We start from the raw sequence: 16729 nt of genomic DNA, 5'->3' as shown, positions 1-16729 counted from the left end.
AGAAAGAGACAAAGAGTGAGCTAAACTACGGTTAAAATTAAGCGACGTTGGTGGAATTGAGCCTTAAACGAATATTTTCTACTTTTAACCTTAAAAATTTCTGAACTTCGTTCATAATATCACTGCACGAAAGAACACAAACTGAAATTCAGTGCACACGCTACACTCACTATACGCACACTGTGTGCCAGACGGCAACCGCAGATCACGACTCACGATAGTGAAGCATGACACACCAAGCAAGAACTGCGTATGTGTGCGCTCAGCGCTTCGCGCCGTTCGCAGTCTTCTTCTTCTTAGGGCCGGTTTTTCAATCATGGTTTAAACTTAGATCTAAGTTTAAACCATGATTGAAAAACCGGCCCTTAGTGTTTAATGACACCCGATCCCTTTCAGGTTCGATATGGCCAATTGCAAAAGTGAGTGAAATACGAAATAACAAATTGAAAAAAAAACTCGGGACAATCGTTGTGCACCTGACGACTGTCCCCTTCGGAATGATGGTTCGCAGTCACTTCTGCGCATCGTGCAGTCGATTGTCACAAAACTAATACTTAAATGACAATCTTCTTCTAACAAGCGCGCGTACCGCGAATATCTTGCATATCCTCTTATTTCAAGAGGCTATTCAAATTACATAGTGATATTTCTGATAGAGGAATTTACTATTGAGTATAGTTCACGTATCCACTCTTTTATAGATGAATACGTATATCTAAAAGAATATACCATTAATATGTAAGATGTTTTGCTTAGAGGAAATCCTTAGAGGAATTCCCAGTTTAAGACTAGAACATTTTTTTGGGGTGAAGTTTTACTCACAATTGACGACGGGAGGTCTCTCACTCTGTCAGTCTTGTGTTAAATTTCTGCAGTCTCCGCTGCATGCCGTTCACGGCAGAGAAATTTAGAGAATTCTCTCAAGCGGCGATCCGACTCCTCGGGAGCTGACTCTAGGATTCTGCTTCACTATAGCACCGCCATTCAAAGAGTGCCACACGGTGATTCCGCTCCCTCGAGCATGGACCGGGTACGATGCCGTCGATCATCTACGCATGCATTCTTCGCGTAACGATGAATCGATATCAATCGATATTCCATACATTGGACATACGCCTCTGATCGCTGTCTATCCTCGTCCGCCCTATGGCCGGATGGGAACGCACTTCGCTGTTCTCCTCTCGCTCCCGTCCACATCGGTCGCTCTCATCACGCCTCCTTCGCCCACAATTCAGTGACCAGAATTGAGAGAACCTCCCGGTCGTCCGAAATATAAGCGATCCGAATTTTACAGTGCAACAATTCAATAATATAATAATTCAATAATAATTCAATACATACAACAATTCAATATATACGCAACAATCCAATAATATAATATAATAATTTCAAAATTCATGCAATAGCTTCAGTAGGTAATGATAATTTCTAATAATTCTAACAATATCAATAGCTCTGATCATTTCAATAATATCCATGAAAAATATAACATAAAATATTTAAAATTTTCCTATCGTTATATAAGCTTCCGACGAGCCGGATCACGTTGACGTTGGGGGAATAAACTTACTCTGTCACAACGTAAACGATACGCGAATCTGATTTTAAGTTGAACTTTGCGTTGCTTAGAAATAAATACAAAAGTGCACGCGCGCGGCGCATTAAGAAAAGATCAAGGAGCGTAAGATAAAGCTTATCACTGCGGTTATTTTCCATTATTTCGCGCTATACTGCCTCGATTCGTTTCGAGCCCTGATGACCGTGACATTCCCTTCCATACGAGTTGTTCGCACCCTTCGACGAGATCACGCAAGGGTGCGAGTCGTCGCCGTGGATCGTGTTCATAGCCCCTTTGTGTCTCCCCTTATTTGCAGGAAGCAATATGTTGAGGAGATATAATCGTGGAAAATTGGTACTGATTGATGAGTAGAATCGCTGCACAAACGTACACATGCTCGGTACGCGAATAATTAAATCAGTGCCGCTTTAAGAAGAAATCACTTTCGACTCTCCGAACGCTTCGTCGTTTGCCGCGTTGCTGGACGTTACAGGCTGCGAATTAATGCATTAATTTCACGCACTGCATGACTCTGATCCTCGAGGTATCACGCAATAACGATAACGCGGTACTTACACGCGGATAAGGCGCTCCGGCCTGGGCTATCTGCAAAACCGTCCGCTGACGCTTTTGATGTCCCATATATCGTGCGACGGCGCAACAGCGTTCCTCGGTTTATCGATATAAAAGGCGTTCATCCCCTTACGTGTCTGGCAAATCTGGATTGTCTCGCATCTCACGCGACTGATAATCTGCCGACCACGAATCGCAAAGAACAGGCGCGCGTCGTCGAAACGCGCAATGATTTTTAATCTCGCCGTGTTCTTGGTTGTCGGAATATCAAGTCGTTCTTGCAACACCCGTGGGGTTAATTTTCATTAGCTTATGAAAATGCGGGAAGAGAGGAGATGTTCCTTATAGAATAATTCCATTAATGTAAAAAAGCTTAATACTTTTACGCAGCGGTGGAGGTTGGTGGAGTGAGCCGTTAATGGGGAGGAGGTTGGATGGGTGCGCTCTTTAATATCCCCATTTGGACGACCACATAATTTTTTGGTATCGTAATAAAAGGAACGCAAGAGCGGCCGAGTGAGCAGGCGTTCGCGTGTATATCGCGGTAATCGGCTTACAGTCGAGCCAATTATTATCGTTATTGCTTGGTAGCGCGATATATATGTTGTTTAATTAGTACGCGATCGCGCGATAATGTGAAATTTTAATCTGGCGCCTTTGACGCGTAAAATACTCTAATGTGGTGGAATTGCAAATAATGCGGATTCATCAATATTAATCGCGAATCGGCAGTTGGTCCTTTAGAGCCGTATGGACGAAGATTTAATTTTACATGCCGGTTTGAGCACTGCTGGTATATTCGTTTGTTTGTGCGCAATATTGCGCGCGGAGAAGTGCGATTAAACGGCCGTCACTAATCGGACCACTTTTCGAATGCATTTTCGATGCTTGTACTGCTTCATAAATTACGATCACACGTGATCATGGGAGCACGTGACACGACGTGAGGTGTTTGAATGCAAAACGTTGTGAATAATGCCGTGTGAATGCTGTCGCAGCCGCGAAACGTGAGCACGCACGTGAATATCACAAAAACTGATAATTAATATTAATCCGGATAATTGAGACTGTTACATTTGACGGCCTATAAATTTATGAATGAGTTTACGAGAATTCGCGAAATAAATTAAGTATTTCCGTATGTATGTATTCAAGATATACATTTAAACATGTCTCTCATGCACATCGAGTATTATTTATTCTCAAAAATCTAAATATGACATTTTATTAATATGAAATAATAATAAAGTATTATTTTTAGCATTTGGGTACTCGTGCGCTACAAAGATACAAAATTTATCAATTTTATCTCAACAGGAGAGCCAGTCGAGGGAACTTGTAGGATAACATCGGTAGTTTCGACATTAGGCACGCTGCGGAATTTCAGGCGCAGTGAATTCCGCGCGGCTCTATGCTCGAAAATTGAGAAAATCCGCGTACTCGTTAAAAACTCGTCTCTTTAATGAAATAACGAACGCTCGTTCGAAGCGACCCCATGTTACCGGCGCGGCGGTTTGTCGGTGTTAAACGCCGAAAGCCTTCGAAATTGCTGATCAATAAGTGTAACTTTCGAACAACGGGAGTATTTGATCGAACGGCACCTAACGTGTTCCCTCGAGGTATCGAATATTCGATATGGAGCCGAAGTCGACAAACATCGCGGCCGCGAAACACACTTGCACGGCAAACTTGGTGCCATTTGCATTCGCTTCGCACCCGATGGTTCTCGGTGGTCCAAGAACCGGCGGTTGCCGTTGTTGTGGCGGCGATGAAACTCATCCGAGAATGACGATCGCGATAACGAACCAAATCAGGTCGATCACGCGCTGGTTCCGGATCAGAGATCGATTACGATCCGCGCAGATTTATGGACCGTTGATTCGCGTCGCGCGTTTTTCTCGCGTATGTAGGTCCGTAGGTATGTACATGCGCAATTCGGGCGTGCAATTCAGGCGTGCAATTTCGGTCGGGACTTTTCAATTTCCTCTAACGGGAATACGTTGCAGCGACGAGCTCTCCGTCTCTTTCTCTCTTTTCTTGTCCGGACTGCCGGCAGTCATCCTTCAATGCCTCGATGCTGCGCCGGGAGGCCGTATGCAGATTTCGGACGACGAGCTACGTGCACGATCCGGGAGATACCTCGACCTCATGATATATTCATAAAACTCACAGTTCGTCCCGCTCGTTTTCTCGTCCTTTCTTTCTCTCTTTCTCCCTTTGTCTCTCTTTATCTCTCTTATCCGTTATGATCGCGAGGCCAGACTTTTGTCCTCAGGTAGAAGCTTAAAGTAAAGGAATATGTGACTATCGTGCCACCGCGCTGCCCGTCACAGACGTGATTTACTACGGGAACATTTCTACGTATCTTGCTCGTTCGATTTGGTGACTAATTAATATTAGTTGTCATACAACTAATCTTGAAAATACTGTGGGTTCGATGTGCGGTAACGAGACAAAGTTGATTATTTTTTCAAGAACAAGAATGTATTTTTTTAAGAACAAGAACAGCTGCTCGGACTCCGCGAGTATGAAGGGCGAGTGTCTGACCCGCACTATAATCTCTCGAAGACATCGAGCAGAATAACAACGCTCGACGAGGAACATTTACAGTGAAAGTTTCTCTCGCGCGTTCGCGTTATTCCATGAGAGGAGTTGCGCACTTTTTAAGGGGGTACACAGTGGGCCAGGAGACCAAGAAAAGTGGCCAAAATTCAAGGTTTTGTCGGATTTTTATAAAGCTTGAGATATAGGGGTTTTTGTGGTCACTAATAACGAATATGATGCCTAAATTTAAAAATTCAAAATGGCGGATCCGATATGGCGACTGAAATTAATAAAAATTGGTCAGTTTTAATGAAACTGGATATATGGGGGTTTTTGAGGTCGCTAATAACGAATATGATGTCAAAAATTCAAAATTCAAAATGGGGGATCTAACATGGCGACTGAACTTTATAAAAATTAGTCGTTTTGTATAGAAATTGATTTTCAGGAAATCGTAAAGTCACACTTGCCGAATAGAACGCCTGCAATTAGTTTTAAAAAAATATCCAGTGTCTGCGAAAGTTTGCAGTGGATTTTTTAAGATACTTTTTGTAATCGCCTCTCACTATTCGGGGTGCATAAACTATTCTTCTGTAGATAATACCGCTTCGTCTAAGACGGAAATAATTTCATTAAAACCAGTGCAATCTTCTAATTCTTCACTATCAGGATGGATAGTTTCGTCTATTTTAGGTATTAGAAACAGACGTATTACATCTTGCGAAAAAGGTAATCGTTTTTGCTTATTAAGACGATTATTAAGGCTGATATTTGATATAATTGGATCTGACGTATCCATTACTCTGTAGAACATATCTTCCATATTTGCCAGACGACTGTGCTTCCTACTATGACACTCTCTATATCTTTTACAATTCTTATTCCTGGCTTCTGATGCTTCTTCACCAAGTATTTCTACGGGTAATATGCTTGTAGAAATGATTTGAGCCCCATAAATCAAAATTTTGTGGACAGTAGATGGCATCGGGTACCAAGCATAAGAAGCAACATATAGCTCAGAAGTAGAACTACATAAGTCGTCAAAACGGATCGGATCGAGTGGCAGATGACAAGATAGGGCAATCAAAATAATCTTAAACTTCCGAATAAGTTCACTATCTAATCCGAGACAGTGAGCAAAAAGATCAGCGTCTTCGAAAGCTCGACGAGCTACATTCCCATTATTACTGGTTCCACTTCCGCCTGACATGGGTACATCTACTTTCAAACTCAGCTTTTTCCAGAGAAGATCTTGAACATGTTTTTTTCTTTTAGTAAATTCAAGTTTGTCTTCATCAGATCTTATTTGCCATTTTTTTATTGTAACTCTATACGATATATGCAGACAACATTCGAAAAATCTAATCCATGCATGTAACGGGCTAATTCCATACTGCAATGAATTGGGATCAGGTAGAAATAATCCGTTCATTTTGTTCGAAAGATCGTTGAATTGCTTAGGAGTTGCGTGACAAATGGGGCAAGTCTGCATCGATTTCGTATCCGTGAGAGTGTTTAAGACTTTGCCATCGATTAAAGTTAAAAATAGAGAAAAATGTATTTTTATACTAAAATTTTGTAGCATAATCTCGAATACTTGCAATTTTGCTATTTGCTGTTCAATACAAAACTTTTGCGCCACAATTACATCGCGTGATTCTTTAACGAACTGGAGCTTGATCGGACGACAATATCTGGCAGACTGTGGCGTTCGGTTATTCCATAATATAAGACCAGTAGATGTTGATAGTTGCAGTGGGATCAAAGTGGTTGCAAACAAACTTTCATCGTTTGCATCTTCTGCATCTTGGTATCGTTGTTGATACATGGAATGACCGGTACTTCCGTCAAATCCCCAGGAGCAAATAAAGACGGCCTCAATTTCCGTACAATCACTTTTTTGCAAAGTTGCAAGTATTAATTCTGTTTGTAAGTCAACAATTCGTTTGACAGTATGATTTAAGAGTGCCTGAACAGAAACTTCAGCTACATTTTCACAAATTGTAATTGCTTCCTTTGATGGCCTACATTGTGCTTTAATATCCCTAACATTATTATATGATGGCCAAATATCAGTTCCGGAAGATTTTGATGCTAGGCGTATATTCGCATACACACTTTTAGAAAGACAATTGTCTAAAATAAACGCCAAGCCTTCTTCAGGAGTCTTCTTAACAATTACAGATGCTGGTAAATCTAGCAATTTTACATTATTTTTTGGATGTTCAAAACTTTTCAAAAGATTACGTAGAATTATATATAAGTCTTTCTGCCCACATTGCCTTGCTGCATAGCGACCTGCCATTATAATTCGCAGAGGATTATGTTTGCATTGGGCACTAATCTCAGCAACTTCTCGTCGTTGCGATCGTTTAGATTTCTGGTTAAATTCCACAGAAGGACAACCAATGCGCGTTTCAGAAGGTGCCTTAACATTTATGTCAGTATTAATAATGGGAATATGAAACTCGGAATTTAACCACTCGCTATTTTGTTGCTCGAATCTCTCTTTCATTCAATTAGCGGCTTTATATTTAATATTACGTTTTGCTAAAAGTGTTCCAACAGCTTTCTTCAATCGAGCCAAATCATCAGGTCTCACCTCCTTAATATTAATATTCTTTTTCGCCAAAATGTATTGTACACCCAAATCTATTTGACGGGAATTTGAAATTTGTTGTAGAATTTCATTTTTGGTGAATGTGGACATCTTTACAAATGATCTTTATATCTCAAGTTAACTCAAAATCTTAAAATTTTGAAACAACTTGTTTATTCGTTAATCAAACGTATAGTATATATGATATATTTGGTGTTATTTTACTTACGATTTCAGAGTCCTCACATAAATACCTTGCGGCCGATTCGATAATTGCCGAATCGTAATATATAGCTAATACATTTCGGCGAAAAAGAATATTAAGTATGTGAGACCTGATGATCTGGTTCGATTGAGGACAACTGTTGGAACATTTTTAATAAAACATAATACATATTTATTAATACTCTTGTTGGCATGAGACGACGGAAATGCATTGTATTATGCGAACACTTAATAAATGTGTACGTGTACATAAATCTATTGCCCTCTTTTAGAGAAGACTGCGATGATTGTAATACAGATATGATAATGCTTAATAAATCCATTTTTCTGGCTATTGCAGAATATATTTACGAAAAATATTATAACGTTGATCTATAAAATATATTACATATTCATCAATTTTCAATTAAATTATATTTTAACATTGATATTGGTTATGGTACTCACTTCTCACAAACCGATTCTTTACATCTTGCATGCGCGTACAGTTTCGAATTATTATAAAATTCTTCAAATTATGCAAAAACGGGCAAAAGTGGGCGCCATATTCTTAAAGTACATACTCCAAGGAATTAAATGCTACCTGATTAATGACGATAACTAGCGGAGCCTAGGGGAGCAACGATTCGAAAGTATAAGCAAACTATCGAAATTCAGTAATATATAAGTATAAAGTTACACCATTTTTTAATTTTTGCACTATTTACTTTGTGCTACAGTATAATGATTTGTCTATATATAATGGTGGATGAGTAATAATAAAATATTTTTTATTCGCTGAAATACAGTAGTACCAATGAAATATTTGGAAAGTAAAATCTTCGATTACATATATGATTTTGAAAGTTTAAGTTGTTGTCAAATGAAAAGCAGCTGATCAAATCGGATGAAATTTTCAAAATAACTACTTTAGACTATCAAAATTATGACAGGACATTTGCCTGACCTCATCTCTGGAACTGACTTTTGGCCACTTTTCCTGGTCTCCTGGCCCACTGTGGGGTAGCGTGAAGCGTGGATCCTTCGGATTGCCGATCATAAAGTGCTGAACTGAACTTCTACTATTCTAACATAAAAGCGAATGTACTATTTTTATTTCCAAGCATTTTATGATCTGAATAGTTCCCTTTTCCTACAAATTGTCATTATTGTGTAAAAGTATCGATTGATATCGATAAATCGTTAAATTCCTTGCTGCCGTTTCGTTACAATTCGGTGGCAGTGTGTATAGGGTAGCGAGTATTGCGAAAACCCGTCACGTGAGGTAATTTTCTGGGCAGTAAAGGGAAAACGCGAGCGCGACAGAGTCAAGACTGTCGAATCGTAAAACGTTCGAGTGCACTTTAGATTTTTTTTCCTTTTTTTCACCCCCGCGCCATTTCTGTTATCCCGGTCGGGAAGCTTTCAATGTGCACGTCGCCGATATCGCGCCGTCGTGAATCATATCGCGCATGAAAAGGAGAAAAAGGTACATCAGACCTCTCAATCACCACCCTGGCGATCGCCATCGATCACCGCTGTCGCGTTCCCTCGCGGGCGCAAGCGTGTATTCCGCGCGCGGTTGTAATACGCGCGACACCGTCAGCTTTTCGGGCATTATCACGATCGATGTAAGAGGTAAGAGCCTTTCCTCTCCTCTTTCTCCATCTCCCCATTTTCCTCCCGCTTTTCTTCCCCCTCTGTCACCGAATTGCTATCCGTGCGTGAAAATATTCGGTAGGAAATCCCGCATCGCTCGTGTGCCGGCCGTTTAGCTTTCCGCGCGGCCCTCCTCGAGCGGATATCCTCAAGCGGATATTCTCGAGGATTTTAGGCACGAGAGAATTACCAATCCTTCCCGCGCGTATCACGATCTTAGTGGTGAACGTCGCGGAAACGTCGTGATATCTCCCTTGATTTCTGTCTGATACCGCCAACTAGTTCTCCGATTTGAGTTTTCGCAATTAGCGGGCGGATAATTCTGTTGTCTCTGAATTTATTAGTTCTTTTAGAATATCTACTCAATTTAAACTGGATTGTTTTATATTTTTATATTTTTAATATGATGTAGACGCAAATTTGATGAATTTGATTTAATATCATTTTCGTACGATCTCTGCGTTTATTCAGAAGTAATATTTCTTATTTCATTCGCAGTGATGCGATAAAGCATAATACTGCAGAAGCGTTTTATATATTATAAAAGGAAAGTTTTTTTGCGAAATTATTTGGGAATGTAAATTCACTCCACCTGCCCATTTAGGTCACACGTGCGGATGGGAGCGCACCCATCTGTAGATTAATAAAATTAAAAGAAGCATGAGAGTGTATGAATATTATATGAACATATTAATATTTATGACGGTCGCGAGCGAAACTAAAGGAAATATAAAACACGAGAGACGACGTTTAACTATGATAGCTACGTACATAATCAATATTTCCTGTTACACAAAACGTCACTTTAATATGTCTTTTATAATAATTGTTTTCATATTAATTTATCTTTTATAACAATTTAATAATAATAGAATTTTTCCATCTTTCTCCCTACACGTTTTAAAGGCTAAAGGTATCTGTCGTTCAACAGAGGTTTAGAAATCGCGGAATGAACGTTGTAATCACGAAATTGTTTTAACAATGCGAGAGCTGTATACATTTGCAAGTCGATCGAGAGAGATACATCTGATAGACGCATTTTATGAAGCCAGGATCGCGAGCAATATAAAAGCAATCAAGGAAGAAGGGGCGCAATATACAAGGGGTACAAGCCCTCGCCAGAAAAATTTGCTATACGACACGCATCGCTAAAGTTTGCGACTCGTGCGGCGCGGTCGGGGGTAGAGAGGGCGGGTATCACTCGCATTTCCCGCAATTTTGCGCGGCCCATAAGCCGTTCTCTGCGCGCCGTATTAAGGATTTATCTACCTATCTAATGTATCTCTCCCTCGTTCTCGTCGGTGATAGACGACGGCGCAGATTTCACTGAGGAGGCGGAGGGGACGGAGGAAAGAAAAAGAACTACCCGCGCTTCGATTGATCGAAGAAGGGAAAATTTGAAAAAACGCCAGCGTCGACGAAGCGCCGCAGTACACTTAATATTCCTCCACGAAGGACTGCGCGACGTATCCCCGTCCGGACCGGTAACGAAGGGGGTTTTTGCTCCGGGACATTCGTCAGATCGTACCCCCGTATTACCCGTACATCCACGGCGCTCGAAAGGGAAACGCCGGGGGAGGCGTTCCTTCTCCGGAGGAAGGAGGATCTGTGAAAGAAACGAAGGCGATCCCGTTGGCGGGCAGGGTGAAGGGAGAACGACGAATGGCTGTTTATCGCCGCCGAAAATATTCCGGTTATCCGGCTGCCTTCCACGGAGAAATGTGACCTGTGCGAACCGCATTCCGCAAGAGAGAAATCTTGCGCTCTCGATGCAGACGCGCGGTAATGTCGCGATCGTTATTTTATCATGGACATTAGGATGTTTGTATACTCGCTTTCTGTCTCTCTTTTTCTGTCTTCTTGCATTCCCGCAGGACCTAAAATCGGAGTTCAGCCGGAGGAGGCGGAGGGTAATTCTTTGTAAGAGATAGGGAAAGGATGTACGGGAGCTTTACCCTTTCGGAAAATATGTTTTCGAAAGGGTGGAGGAATGGCTGCGGTGGTGATGCGGCGACGTGAATTTCATGCGGAATGATCGCTGTGCATCGTAAATTTGATACGTGTACGCGCAATATCGATTGCATTGTATCATAGTAGTTAGTAAATAAACTGCAATTAGTAAATTAGAGTATGAGATTATGAGAGGAAGTCGCTGAGATGTCTATTATTATCGTCATTTGTTTTATTAATCTCTTTTTTTCATTATTGAAGATTTGCATTATCTCAGGTACAAACGCGACTATTTTTTAATACGACTGTAACTATGGGGGATATCAAGTATAAAGGATTAGGCGGTTAAAATATGCAGCATTAAAATATGTTTTTCAGTGCGCCGTAAATACGCTGTTTACGCGCGAGCCCAACTTATGGCAGGTATCGAATTTCGATAGGCTGGACCGAGTCAATATATACCGAATCAACTTCCAAAGCTGCTTTCCTCGTAAATGAGACCTTCATGGGTACGAAAAAATCTTTATTCTGTATTTTCAACTTGTTTTTACAAGGAAAACCGGTTCCTTTTCAATGACTGTCGGGTCAGTCTGTATTTGAAAACTTCTGATTGACGTTGGAAAAACATCTAAAGATATGGGATATATGAAACAGAACTCCGGGAATGTCGCGCAATCCAAGCCAGTTTCGTTGGCGGATTTCGAAATCTCGCCGGCCTTCTTTTTATCACTGTCTCCGCTCATTTTGTTTTCGCTCGTTCACTTGTCATGCATGTCCGGTGTGAATCGGTGGACGGACGGATGGACGGACGGACAACGAACGGACAGGCGAACGAATGGATGAATGGAAATGGAAGATTAATTCGGTCCTTTAAATTAAACACACTTACTGACCCCAACACTCGTTCGTTCCAATGTGCTCTGTTAATCCAGCTAATCGCCAGGAAGCAGACTTTTGTTCGTGGAGAGCGAATGGTTTTGCAATTACGAATTATTAAGAATCTGAGGGACTTGGTCGTCTAACGATAAGAGAGTCAGACTCGAGGCGTGCAAATTGATAACGAAATCTCGTTCCTTATTCAAATTTGATTTTATCTTAATAGAATTTTAATTTATAACTTGATTAAAGAGGTATTTAAAGTTGCATGTTAAAGGGATGAGGGAAATGGGACATTCAATTAAATCATAATTAAATAAAAAGGAACTTTCACATTAATCGCAAAATCTACGCGGGACGTTCATAAAGACGCTTTGTAAAGATGAAAGATTTGTAACGTTATTGCTATATAATTACCTTATTTATGGAGAGCAACGTAAGCAAGGGAGCCGAGGGGAATTTCAAATCACTGAAAGAGGGTTTCCCGAGATTGCTCGAGGCCGGAAATCGCGCTGCGAGACGGTACGTCGCAGATACGCGGCTAATTTTTCTGTGATGTGCAATCAGAAAGAGTTTTTCGCGAGGAGGGGAACCGCCGCCACGTGCACATTAGCAGAATTCGATTTAACGGATCGTCTCCCCTTCTGTTTCCGGCCGCGGACGAAATCCCCGAAAATCCTTGACGGAAAGTTGGGGCGCGCGACTGAAGCGGCAAGGCTGGAAAAATCGAAAAGTCGCCGCAAGCTCGGGGAAAGAAAAAAGAAAAAGGAGCGCTACCGTGGCCCTTCGTAAACAGAACGGCAACCCTGATTCTCTCTTTCTCTCCCCCTCGTTCTCGCGAGCTCCGCTTCGCTTCGCGCATTTCCTCCCTCACAGTCGTGGTCTCTTCCACCCTCTGTCCACCTACTTCCGGCAGTCCGTACTCCGTGCCCCTTTCCATCCCTCGCTCGCGCGCTCCTTCGCGTCCCCGTTCTCTATTCCGAGAGTACTTTTTCCCAATGTAGAAATAGATCCCGTATAGGGGCGTGGCGGAGCGCGATACGTCGTGCAGGAAGAGAAATCGTCCTTTCGTAACAACCACCCATCCTCGACAGTCACCCCGTTGCACGTACACGCATGCACACACACACGCGCGCGCGCGCGCACACGCACGCACGCACGCACGCACGCACGCACGCACACACACACACACACACACACACACACACACACATACGTACACACAACCCACCCCCTACGTGGATTCCTTTCTGGCAGAGAAATTTTCTTGCCCGATTTGTCGGCGTGGAATAAACAAGTTTTTCGTTTATTATAGTTGCGGCACGTCAATTGCGATTCCGAGTGGCCTTTCATTCTCGCACAACGGCCCGCGAGGAATACTCGATATTCGCGCTCCGCTGTCCAGTTCAACCTAAATCCATTCGCGCTCGCCGATAGTTCCCATCGAATTTCCCCGTTCCCGGTTCCATATTTATCTTCCTGGCGTAGTATTCGACGTAGTAATGGGTAGCTATCGTAAATAAAGAAGTCGTTCGTCGCGAACGTATTGTTTGGTCGCGTCCATAGGCGAGCTACGGGACCCGGATACATTTGTCTTCTCGAGTTACATCCCTTCTCGTAGACCCCCCCGTCCCATCACGTATTATATCTATTTGCAGGAAAGCAGCGTGAGTGCCGGAGTGAAAGACCGATATAAAAATGGTAAATGAATATTGTTTAGAGATCACATCAATCGTAGTTGATTTTCCGATACTGCACGATTCACGTGGTTGATTTTCCGATACTGCACAGTATCGCCGATTAGTGGAGAAGAGACAGCATTATAGTAGCGAAAAATAAGATATGCTCGAGGCGCGCTCGCGTTTCGAGATATTCCGAGAATCGCTTGAACGAAGAAGTCAATTAATTCCGTATTTAGTGACAAAAGTGACTAAAAACAAAAATTTACACAATTATGGCGAAGCTGCATGACGGCGGCGGCTGTAATCGCGTAATTAACACGTCGGTCTCTCAAATGCAGATAGCGCCTGGCATACAAACGTACGAAACTTTGTTCGTAGTTAATTCATCGTGCACGCGAATTATTCAAACCGTCATGTTTCCGTAATCGCAGCTTAGTTTCGCCTTTCGATAGGGTGGTAACGGTGAACACACGAGCAAGTTGAGCAAGTATAATTTTCCAAGCGAGTGTAATGAATCTTAAATGATGTCGAATCACGGCACGCTTTCTGAGTACAATCGTAATTACAATAAAGCATCGGGCGCGATGCGACGCGTTATATTCATACAAATTTCTCATTTATATAAATTATCCTCAACTTCAAATTCCGATATTTTATTTTCACGTTTCGCTGCGCTCCCTTGCAATCCTCGCAAAAAGTATTGCAGTCCCAGCTCGCGCGATCCTTGTACGACTGACGATATCTCGATATCCCGTTATCAGCGAAAACTTAACAAAGTTACGTCAGGAGTCTATCCGATTGGAAAAATCGCTCCGACTGCCGTGCGCGAGATGCAAGTACCAGGAACAAAGGAGAAATAAATCCGATAAGCTCTCTGTGTAGTATACGTCGGAATGCGTGCCGCGTTCTTACACATAAAAGCCGAGAAACGCGACCCCTTTAAAATCTTTGCTTCTGCAGCCACGTGCACCAGCCAGGATAACCCTGTGCGCGAACCAACCCTCCACTCTCCGCGAACCACTCACGATCCCTAAGTATTTAGGTTTTAACGTCCGTCGTTTTTATACTTTCGTGACTCGTATACAAAGTTGCGCGGAGAGTCAGCATTTTTTCTCTTCCTTTCTTCTTTCTTTTTTTTTTCTTTCTGCAGAAAGAGTGTAAACCGCAATAAGCTCGACTCTGCTCTCCGAAACTCGCTTTCCATTTACGTGATATGTGCTTGCGAGTTTCGTGGATTACGGTTTTATCATTCTTCTCATCCGAGAACTGAAAATTTAGATACCATTCGCGATGGACTTTAATGGCATGTTAATTTTTCATCATATTTTTATCACCATGAGTGTCAACCGTTCGCGACATGAATTATTCTCGATACGAGCACGTCTCGATACAATCGAAGTACGAGAGATGTATATGAGGATAACGAAAACTAAGGGGAAGCTTATGCATATAGGTAAAGAAGCGCGCACGAAAGTTGCACGACGCCTTCGAAGTAAATAACGCTCGAGTTGCATGAGAAATCGTTAAGTCAGACCGGAAATCTAGCGTTTGCACTAAGCCGAAAGCGCGAAGATACAGACGGAATATCCCGGCTGGGTGGCAGAGAAGAGACGAAATAAAGGGAGGGATCGTATTTCCGAGCTGATCTAAGATTACGATACGGAGGAAGAGGGAGGAGATATATACTGTTGGTAAGTATTCGCATCAAAACTCCTCGCCTGCGCGCCGGAAAGCGCGGGGAAAAGCTAACTGCTTACCTCACGAACGATGCGGTTTTCCCACGGACTGCCTCCTCACGAAAAACGAAGGAAACGAAATATGCGCCGAGTACAAAGGGCGCTCGCTTTACTGCGGCGATTACTGCGACTCGTAGATTCGACAGTTTTTTTCAGCATTAAGGGAAAAGAAAGCTTTTGAGATATAAGCGTTCCGCATTACATTACGCTTTTGTGTCCGTCACGTCGTGCATCCTCGGCGAAATCGGTACATGGCTAGCAAATGCGAGAAGAATGTAGCCGTGTGAAATAAAGTGAGATAAGCGTCTCTAGCGTCATCGTTCGGCTTTGACTTTATTGCTACGGAACTCGAAAATTTTTAACGGTACGCGCGGTACATTTTTCCCTGAAAATTTCAGCGCGCCGCGTACGTTGCGATGTGCACCGCGTTCTTACACGTAAAAGCGGAATCTAAAAGCATTCACGTCGCAGATGAAACTATAATACGTCATAAATCTCCTGGGAGTACTGAGAGCGAGGAAGAATGGTACAGAATACGGTCTGAATATGAAAATGAAATAACAAATTATTTTGTCAGCACAAAGTGCTTGTTCCGTGCTGCAAATTTGCACTTTCATCGAAACCCTGATAAATCGACGTATCATTTCAGCAGGGTGAATTGATAAGCGTGTCGTACAGTGTACTTGTCGGTCAATTACGGCACGTCTGCTCTGTCTCCGTTGCGTAATCGTTGCACGTTGAGCGAACGACCGCGGGGGCGAGCGGTGGTCGGAAGGAAGGAACGGGCGTGGAACGTGATCTCATTCAACACTCGCATCGTCACTTCCTCTCATTGTGAGTCATAATACAGTCATAATAAACGTCGGTCTACGACTAAGGGCCGGAGACTGCGAAGACACGGCGCCTAAATGTCAGATTCCTAACGTCAGTTCCGACGTTACACCCCCTCGAGAACAGGCGAAGGGGTTCGCGACGAGGGTTGCCCCAGAATGTCCGAAAGGGTTCATGCGAGTTCGTTCGGGCTCCCCCTCGATCGACCGTGTTTGTTTGACGTGCCCGAAGTTTGTATCTTCAAAGGCTCAAGCACGCGCGCGCTATCCGCTTCGCTTCTCCTCGCGCTCGCTCGCTACGTATGGGTCCATATGGCGCGGAATGTATAAATAACGCGCTTCGTTCTATTGTGGGATAAGTAAACCTGGAGAACGTATAACGCGGAGGGGAGGAGGATAGACAAAGAGAGGAGCCGGGCTGACAAAGGGCGCCAGAGGTTGCGACGACAGCGGGGGCGGCGGCGGTGGAGGTCGAGAGAGGGAGGAGGGAAAACGCGAGAGAGTGCCCGGGAAATAGC

General features: G+C 42.8%; 2 protein-coding genes across 4 annotated transcripts in view; one reads left to right on the top strand and one right to left on the bottom strand.

The window, feature by feature from the left end:
* Positions 1 to 16729, top strand: part of LOC105281146 (platelet endothelial cell adhesion molecule) — a 162269-nt gene that overhangs the window by 44099 nt on the left and 101441 nt on the right. The window lies entirely within an intron of this gene.
* LOC109611090 lies at positions 1362 to 13074 on the bottom strand. 3 transcript variants are annotated; one of them, XM_026973168.1, is made up of 2 exons: positions 8446 to 13074; positions 1362 to 7871 (listed from the first exon to the last, which is right to left on the bottom strand). In XM_026973168.1, exon 2 carries the CDS (start codon positions 7188 to 7190, stop codon positions 5259 to 5261), a length of 1932 nt encoding a protein of 643 aa, XP_026828969.1. In that variant the 5' UTR covers positions 7191 to 7871; positions 8446 to 13074; the 3' UTR covers positions 1362 to 5258. The 3 variants fall into 3 exon arrangements, with proteins under 3 accessions (XP_026828969.1, XP_026828955.1, XP_026828961.1); XM_026973154.1 differs by lacking the exon at positions 8446 to 13074 and adding an exon at positions 8083 to 8439; XM_026973160.1 differs by lacking the exon at positions 8446 to 13074 and adding an exon at positions 7958 to 8073.

This window comes from Ooceraea biroi, chromosome 1 (assembly GCF_003672135.1).
Source record: "Ooceraea biroi isolate clonal line C1 chromosome 1, Obir_v5.4, whole genome shotgun sequence".
In the NCBI taxonomy this organism is placed as follows: Eukaryota; Metazoa; Arthropoda; class Insecta; order Hymenoptera; family Formicidae; genus Ooceraea; species Ooceraea biroi.
The sequence above is the reverse complement of the archived record's forward strand: the minus strand, read 5'-3'. Positions and strand labels throughout refer to the sequence as shown.

Bases quoted from the DNA above. Each gene is read 5' to 3' on its own strand.
- LOC109611090 (XM_026973168.1), bottom strand. From the start codon at position 7,190: ATGAAAGAGAGATTCGAGCAACAAAATAGCGAGTGGTTAAATTCCGAG.